This window comes from Ranitomeya imitator, chromosome 8 (genome assembly GCF_032444005.1).
Source record: "Ranitomeya imitator isolate aRanImi1 chromosome 8, aRanImi1.pri, whole genome shotgun sequence".
Taxonomy (NCBI): domain Eukaryota; kingdom Metazoa; phylum Chordata; class Amphibia; order Anura; family Dendrobatidae; genus Ranitomeya; species Ranitomeya imitator.
The window spans coordinates 126,455,313-126,464,495 of record NC_091289.1 but is presented as its reverse complement, the minus strand read 5'-3'; the positions used below and the strand labels follow the sequence as shown (position 1 = coordinate 126,464,495).

At 45.5% G+C, this 9,183-nt stretch overlaps 1 protein-coding gene across 1 annotated transcript; it reads right to left on the bottom strand.

Annotated features, from left to right (window-relative positions):
- Nucleotides 1-2,920: 2,920 nt before the first annotated feature.
- On the bottom strand, nt 2,921-5,773 carry LOC138647952 (uncharacterized). Its single transcript, XM_069737356.1, has 2 exons — nt 5,154-5,773; nt 2,921-4,998 (listed from the first exon to the last, which is right to left on the bottom strand). The coding sequence occupies exons 1-2, from the start codon at nt 5,498-5,500 to the stop codon at nt 4,113-4,115; spliced, it is 1,233 nt and encodes a 410-aa protein (XP_069593457.1). The 5' UTR covers nt 5,501-5,773; the 3' UTR covers nt 2,921-4,112.
- Nucleotides 5,774-9,183: the final 3,410 nt, after the last annotated feature.

Genomic DNA, 9,183 nt, shown 5'->3' with positions numbered 1-9,183 from the left:
ACAATTAATATTTTCCATTTTTTCTAGGTTTCAAGCCGGGCCCTGGATGAACCCCTCAACATCGACCTCATGGTGGCATCCATAGAGGAACGGGGCCCGTTGTGGGACAGCCGTGACCCCCGGCACGCGGACCAGGGCATATTGCGGTGTCTGTGGAAAGAGGTGGCACAATTGCTGTGGGATGGCTTCGACAGCGCTTCCCCCACGGTCAAAGCTAGTTTTCGTAAGTATTTCCAAAATGCTGCTGTGACCCATCATGCTAGGATTACACAACCGTCTGTGATGTCTTCTATTGGTATTGCACACGGTTGCGTAATCGTTGTCAATATATTCTCTAAATTTTGTTTTGTTTTTTTATTTATTTATACACAGTTCAAAAACTGCGGACCAGATGGCGCTCCATGAAGGACCGTTTCAAGAGGGGCCTGAAAAAGGAAGGACAGGCCCGTAGTGGTGCAGCGGCTTCAAGGACCTCGGTTTACAAGTATAACCATATACTGCAATTCTTGAGACCGGTCCTTGAAAGCAGAGAGTACGGTAAGTCTAGTACCTATGCACACACCTAGTTTTTACAACATGCATATTCACATACTACATTCCAGCCACTTAGCTTATTGCCCAGCCATTTATTTTGGCAAGTACAAAGTATTTAAACAAAAAAAAAAAGGTGAGTTCACCGAGGCGTGAAAAGTAAAAAATACATACTTTTATCCTCTTCAATCATAAGCAGAGGATGAAAAATCAGCACAATACCATAGACACTATCTACGCGTTTCAGGTGGCAGGGAACATCAGACCTGAAACACGTAGATAGTGTTTTTATTGTATTGTGCAGATGTTTCATCCTCTGCTTCTGATTGAAGTGAATAAAGTATTTTGTTTTTACTTTTCACGCCTCGTTGACCTCGAATTTATATTCATTTCTGGTATTCTCACACTTTACACAGCAGCTCCCTTCTGGGATTACTACAATGGTGAGCGTGACTTACTAGTAATGTCCCTGAAATCGGAAGTATACAGAACACAGAAAGCTAGTAGATTGGCCATGCCCAGCCAATATTTCATAGGGGATTAGTATAGTACCTATCCAGGTGTATCCCCGATTTAGTTATACACAAATAATTAAAATATTATAGACACGCCATACATTCCACTGCAAGGCAGGTTATGTTCCCATGCTTGCTCAGCTCAAAGGACCTGTGATGACGTCTCGGTCACATGACCGTGACGTCATGGCAATTCCAACGTAAGCTTAATTGTCTGGCGTTACAAATCGCAATCATGGGTGACTATTTGGAATAAAATAAATGTGTTTTTTTTAATATTGATGGTGCATATGCAGTGTCAAGATTAAAAATAGGTTAATATTAATGGCGGTAATGGATACCTGGCGGTAAAGTTAATTAATGACGCCTGTGAAATTTGATATTTAGTATACTAATGCTTTCCTTATGTTTTCACAGAACACACAGCAGCACCCGCGAGCCTGTCCGACCCTCTGGAGCGGTCCTTTGTGAAGCGCCATCTCAAGCCTCGCAGCCATCCCACAGCGAGAGCAGGTCTGCACCACCACAATCTGGCGAACCGGCAGCCGGTCCATCAGATGTTCCCCTGGCCGAGGCCTCTGTCGCTCCTTCCTTCGGGTCTTCCCGACAGCGTCAGCGGGCCTCGGACAGGGCGCCCATGCCCGAATTTTTACATTTGAGTACCGTCTTTCAGAATGGTTTCAAGGCGCTGTGCGATAAAATGTCAAATATCGAGCGGCGTCTTGAAAACATCGAAACGGATCTCGCGAGGCCGGCGAAACATTTTTTTACTGCCCTTCACAACGGGATGGTTGAACATCTTACGCCGGAACTCCAGATTTCGGTCATGCAGGGCTGCAACAATCTTTATGTCACTGCTCTGCAGCAGGCTCGGGTCATGCAGTCAGCGACAAATGCGCCCACAGTACCATCGCTGGCTGCCATGACTCCGACTCCTGCTGCAGAGCACCACCACAGAGGTCCGCGTGACGAGGGCCACCGCCACCGCCACCACAGAACAGAGCCCCAAAGGTCGGAGCAAGACCGGCCTTCAAGGGCACACGGGCACAGACGGGAAGCCGACCCACACCCAGAGGGAGAGAGGAGGAAAAAAAAGAAGACCAAGACGACGACGACTAGCACTACGACCTTGGCTATGGCTGCTCCCACAACTACCACCAGAACACAGCCTGGGTCGACCCGGAGCACACCAAGTACCCAGGCCGGGTCTACACGGAGCACACCCAGTACCCAGCCTGGGTCTACAAGGAGCACTCCGTCAACACAGCCTGGGTCGACCCGGAGCCAGAGTAGCCAGCCAAGGACACTGGTCGTCGTCCCTCCTCCTCCTCCCTCACCTGCTTTGGAAGTATCCCAACAGTGGATGGATGTCGGCATCCCGTCAAGTATCATTGAATATGCTGCTGCTTCCTCCCCCTCGTCCTCCTCCTCCTCGTCCTCCTCCTCGGTCTCTTCCACACCCACCAGAAGTGAGGGATATCAATCCCCTTTAGTTGTGGATGTAGGTACCCCGTAATGTTATGTCCCTAATTTTTTTTCCTGTCCCAAAATAAAAAATTTATTTGGTTTACAAAAAATTGGTTTTTATTGTCTCAAATAAAGTTTTCACCAAATGACACCTTGCGCCGTATACACAAATATTGTCTTTGTAACACCTGATGTGCAATGTCTGACAATATTTTTTAGATTTTTTTTTATTAATTGTTTTATAGGCCTGGCGCTCATTGTACTATCAGCTGTTACAAACACAACCAGCATTGCTCAATATGTCAAGTTTAAAATGTACCATCACACAACGATTTCAGTATAGATAAAGTTGGTTTATTTGTGTAACCAACGTTATCTTTTCTGTAATCGTATAACGATAGAGCCCCTGCTGTGAGATTTTGGGTGTCAACGAATGATTATGATTTTTTTTTGTTACCCACGCTGTCATTGTTGGATCGGCGAGTTAGGCACCGATCAAGCGATGTCTTTATTTTAAAATAGGTAATATTGGGTTACTAGCGCAGTGTTTTAAACACTCAAATAAAAATTAAAAAATACCCCACAAATAAAAAAAGGTGTCAACCACGTCCCTCGCCGTCATCTTTCCGCAATTACTTACACTGTGATTCCCGCCCGTAAATCAGAGCACACCGTTAATAATAAACGCTGTACTGTGGTTTAGGGCTGGCACAGTACGGAAAGCTGACGGCGATGGACGTGTCACACACCGTAATAAAATGTTGTTTTGTATTTTTAATAACTACATTTACAATGGTAAACATCGTGAGTGCGGCCATGCGCTTCATAACATTTCCCAGATTACACGGGACTTGCTCTTTTTGGGTTGCTGGAGAGCTGGCTGTGTGACAGCTCTCCATCAACCACACGACCAATAAACAACGATCACGGTCCGGTGGTATCACTGGTAGTTATCGTTGTAGAATAGTTTTATTAATGTACCTTAAAGGGAACCTGTCACCTGAATTTGGTGGGACTGTTTTTGGCTCATATGGGCAGAGTTTTGGGGTGTTCCAGTCCCACAAAATACAGGTGACTGGTTCCCTTTAAAATATTGGTCAGGTGAGGTGGAAGCAATGTTCACAGTGTCGCCACTATTTGACTCTGGACAAATTCTACCATCCTGAGTACAATAGTGTTAACTCTGTAGAGTTTTGCAAACATGATAGTTTCCCTCCTTGTCAAGCCAGGTTCCATATGAAAATAGTCTTCAGTATTAATTATGGTTAACAAGGTGGGAGCCGATGAAGTTTTATACGTCAAAACTATGGTACTCACGGCTGCAAATTTTATTGTTTTGTCACAGTCCATTTGGGTACTGGTGCTCACATAAATTTTGTGGGACAATCATTACTTTCAATAAAATAGGATTTTTTACAATTACTATGGAAAAACGGATGGGAGATTTGTTTTGTGAAAACGGAAAGGCGGAAAGGCACAATAAACTTTATTAACAAACACAACGCATTAGACAATCGGGTGACATTAATAACCAAACATATGATGGTTACATTACATGGGCTCCACAGTGTTTACATAACATCATAACAACACGTTGAATTACACCATTTGATCTTGCCAAGAAACACGGCCAACATCGGAAACAAAATATGCAGCAAATTGGTCCCTCATATGAGCAATCTCCAAAGTTGTCCGCAGAGGATGAGCTTGATAATCAGGCAATGGATTTTGTATGGGTTCATCGAGTTCCACGTTGACTCTCTCTTTATCAATAATAAAATTGTGTAGAACCACACACGCCTTCACCACCTCATCCACTGTCTCAATTTTCAAATTTATTGCGGATCCTAAGATACGCCATTTGGACACCAGAATGCCAAAGGCGCACTCCACAGTTCTTCGGGCCCTGGACAGTCTATAATTAAAAATACTTTTTGTGCGGTCCAACCCCCGACTAGAGTACGGTTTAAGTAGGTTGCCACACATTAGAAAAGCCTCATCCCCAACCACAACAAATGGCAGGGCCGGGCCTTCGGTGTTAGGAAGAGGTCGTGGATGGGGGAAATTAAAATTGTTCTCGTATAATCTTCGGCCCATGTCAGACTCCTTAAATGTCCGTGAATCATTTGCACGACCAAACGCTCCAATGTCCACAGCGAGAAACCTGCAGTCCGCACCTGCAATTGCCATCAGCACGGTGGAAAAGTATTTTTTATAATTATAAAAAAGAGATCCACTTCTTGAAGGCTTGGTAATCCTAATGTGCTTGCCATCCACGGCTCCGATACAGTTAGGGAAATCACAAACTTTTTCAAATTTTTGGGCGTTGGCATGCCATAATTCTCTTGTAGGGATGGGTAAAAATTCCTCCCTGAGGTTGTCCCACAATGCGCGGCATGTGTCTGCAATAATACCCGACAGTGTTGAGACTCCAATCCGAAACTGGAAATGCAGTGATCTCAATGTCTCTCCGGTAGCCAGGAAACTGACAAGAAGAAAAATAAATAAATAAATATAATTAATTTAATTGTTATGAAAGAATTTTTCATTTTTAATTACAATCCCCCACCCCAAAAAACAAAAACACGTTAATTTAAAAAGTGGCAAGAACATATAAATCCTTCACATTCCATTACGTACCGTAGAGTCACCAGCAGACGTTCCTCAGGGGAAATCGATTTACGGAGCTGCGTGTCCTGCCTGGAAATGGCTCCTTCCACCAGACGCAGCAGATATCGGAAGCTGTCTTTTGACATCCTGGTGTACTCAAAATATTTGTCCTGGTTCTCATTTAATTCGCCAAAAAGACAATGGTACACTCCACGACTCTCTCGGACTTCCACTATAGGGTGTAGCCAAAAACGCCGACGACTCCTTCTCCGTTGTTTGTCTCTTTTCCTCTGTTCTTGACAGGCAAAAGCATAAGCTATAGCAAGGGCTAATTCCAGCTGAAAAGTGAGGTAGATACTCTCCATGGAACGATCCATCTTGATGCTCTATGGTTGGAAATAATGTATGCCGGGGTATATATACCACTATTACATTAATACCCACCCCCATCTACCCATTGGTGGCATTATCGATTGTCTAGACACTAGACCCACCCTCTTCTATTCATTGGTGGTGTTATCTAGTGTCTAGACACTAAATTGTGTGTAAAGATCTAATCAGTGTTTGACAACGCATGCGTCGTAAAACGCTGCGTTTTTGTAAAAACGCACCAAAAACGCACCAAAAACGCTGCGTTTTACGACGCATGCGTCCGACGCTTGCATCACAAAAGTTGCGTTTTTGCGTGCGTTTCCGATGCGTCGTGCGTTGCATCGGCGACGCAGCGTCGCATGACGCTAATGTGAACGTAGCCTAAGGGAGGAAGCCCAGAAGCTGCAGTACCACTTGTGACCACAGGAGTGAATTCAGCCACAGAATTCACAACAGTACCCCCCCTTGAGGACGGGTCACCGAACCCTCACCAGAGCCCCCAGGCCGACCAGGATGAGCCACATGAAAGGCACGAACAAGATCTGGAGCATGGACATCAGAGGCAAAAACCCAGGAATTATCTTCCTGAGCATAACCCTTCCATTTAACCAGATACTGGAGTTTCCGTCTAGAGACACGAGAATCCAAAATTTTCTCCACAATATACTCCAATTCCCCCTCCACCAAAACAGGGGCAGGAGGCTCAACAGATGGAACCATAGGTGCCACGTATCTCCGCAACAACGACCTATGGAATACATTATGTATGGAAAAGGAGTCCGGGAGGGTCAGACGAAAGGACACAGGATTGAGAATCTCAGAAATCCTATACGGACCAATAAAACAAGGTTTAAATTTAGGAGAGGAAACCTTCATAGGAATATGACGAGAAGATAACCAAACCAGATCCCCAACACGAAGTCGGGGACCCACACGGCGTCTGCGATTAGCGAAAAGTTGAGCCTTCTCCTGGGACAAGGTCAAATTGTCCACTACCTGAGTCCAGATCTGCTGCAACCTGTCCACCACAGAATCCACACCAGGACAGTCCGAAGACTCAACCTGTCCTGAAGAGAAACGAGGATGGAACCCAGAATTGCAGAAAAATGGAGAGACCAAGGTAGCCGAGCTGGCCCGATTATTAAGGGCGAACTCAGCCAACGGCAAAAAGGACACCCAATCATCCTGGTCTGCAGAAACAAAACATCTCAGATATGTTTCCAAGGTCTGATTGGTTCGTTCGGTCTGGCCATTAGTCTGAGGATGGAAAGCCGAGGAAAAAGATAGGTCAATGCCCATCCTACCACAAAAGGCTCGCCAGAACCTTGAAACAAACTGGGAACCTCTGTCAGAAACAATATTCTCAGGAATGCCATGCAAACGAACCACATGCTGGAAGAACAAAGGCACCAAATCAGAGGAGGAAGGCAATTTAACCAAGGGCACCAGATGGACCATTTTAGAAAAGCGATCACAGACCACCCAAATGACTGACATCTTTTGAGAAACGGGAAGGTCAGAAATGAAATCCATCGAAATATGTGTCCAAGGCCTCTTCGGGACCGGCAAGGGCAAAAGCAACCCACTGGCACGTGAACAGCAGGGCTTAGCCCTAGCACAAATTCCACAGGACTGCACAAAAGCACGCACATCCCGTGACAGAGATGGCCACCAGAAGGATCTAGCCACTAACTCTCTGGTACCAAAGATTCCTGGATGACCAGCCAACACCGAACAATGAAGTTCAGAGATAACTTTACTAGTCCACCTATCAGGGACGAACAGTTTCTCGGCCGGACAACGATCAGGTTTATTAGCCTTAAATTTTTGCAACACTCGCCGCAAATCAGGGGAGATGGCAGACATAATGACTCCTTCCTTGAGGATACTCGCCGGCTCAGATAAACCCGGAGAGTCGGGCACAAAACTCCTAGACAGAGCATCCGCCTTCACATTTTTAGAGCCCGGAAGGTACGAAATCACAAAATCGAAGCGAGCAAAAAATAACGACCAACGGGCCTGTCTAGGATTCAAGCGCTTGGCAGACTCGAGATAAGTAAGGTTCTTATGATCAGTCAATACCACCACGCGATGCTTAGCTCCTTCAAGCCAATGACGCCACTCCTCGAATGCCCACTTCATGGCCAGCAACTCTCGGTTGCCCACATCATAATTACGCTCAGCAGCAGAAAACTTCCTGGAAAAGAACGCACATGGTTTCAACACTGAGCAACCAGAACCTCTCTGTGACAAAACCGCCCCTGCTCCAATCTCAGAAGCATCAACCTCGACCTGGAACGGAAGAGAAACATCTGGTTGACACAACACAGGGGCAGAACAAAAACGACGCTTCAATTCCTGAAAAGCTTCCACAGCAGCAGAAGACCAATTAACCAAATCAGCACCCTTCTTGGTCAAATCGGTCAATGGTTTGGCAATGCTAGAAAAATTACAGATGAAGCGACGATAAAAATTAGCAAAGCCCAGGAACTTTTGCAGACTTTTCAGAGATGTCGGCTGAGTCCAATCCTGGATGGCTTGGACCTTAACCGGATCCATCTCGATAGTAGAAGGGGAAAAGATGAACCCCAAAAATGAAACTTTCTGCACACCGAAGAGACACTTAGATCCCTTCACGAACAAAGAATTAGCACGCAGGACCTGGAAAACCATTCTGACCTGCTTCACATGAGACTCCCAATCATCTGAGAAGATCAAAATGTCATCCAAGTAAACAATCAGGAATTTATCCAGATACTCACGGAAGATGTCATGCATAAAAGACTGAAAAACAGATGGAGCATTGGCAAGTCCGAACGGCATCACTAGATACTCAAAATGACCCTCGGGCGTATTAAATGCCGTTTTCCATTCATCTCCTTGCCTGATTCTCACCAGATTATACGCACCACGAAGATCTATCTTAGTGAACCAACTAGCCCCCTTAATCCGAGCAAACAAGTCAGATAACAATGGCAAGGGATACTGAAACTTAACAGTGATCTTATTAAGAAGGCGGTAATCAATACACGGTCTCAGCGAACCATCCTTCTTGGCTACAAAAAAGAACCCTGCTCCCAGTGGTGATGACGATGGGCGAATATGTCCCTTCTCCAGGGATTCCTTCACATAACTGCGCATAGCGGTGTGTTCAGGCACGGATAAATTAAATAAACGACCTTTAGGGAATTTACTACCAGGAATCAAATTGATAGCACAATCACAATCCCTATGCGGAGGTAGGGCATCGGACTTGGGCTCTTCAAATACATCCTGATAATCAGACAAGAACTCTGGGACCTCAGAAGGAGTGGATGACGAAATAGACAAAAATGGAACATCACCATGTACCCCCTGACAACCCCAGCTGGATACTGACATAGAGTTCCAATCCAATACTGGATTATGGGTTTGTAGCCATGGCAACCCCAACACGACCACATCATGCAGATTATGTAGCACCAGAAAGCGAATAACTTCCTGATGTGCAGGAGCCATGCACATGGTCAGCTGGGCCCAGTACTGAGGTTTATTCTTGGCCAAAGGTGTAGCATCAATTCCTCTCAACGGAATAGGACACCGCAAAGGCTCCAAGAAAAACCCACAACGTTTAGCATAATCCAAATCCATCAGATTCAGGGCAGCGCCTGAATCCACAAACGCCATGACAGAATACGATGACAAAGAG

Coding starts and splice junctions, on each gene's coding strand:
- LOC138647952 (XM_069737356.1), bottom strand. CDS start 5,500: ATGGATCGTTCCATGGAGAGTATCTACCTCACTTTTCAGCTGGAATTA. Junction 4,999..5,153: donor CGTCTGCTGGTGACTCTACG/GTACGTAATGGA, acceptor TCTTCTTGTCAG/TTTCCTGGCTACCGGAGAGA.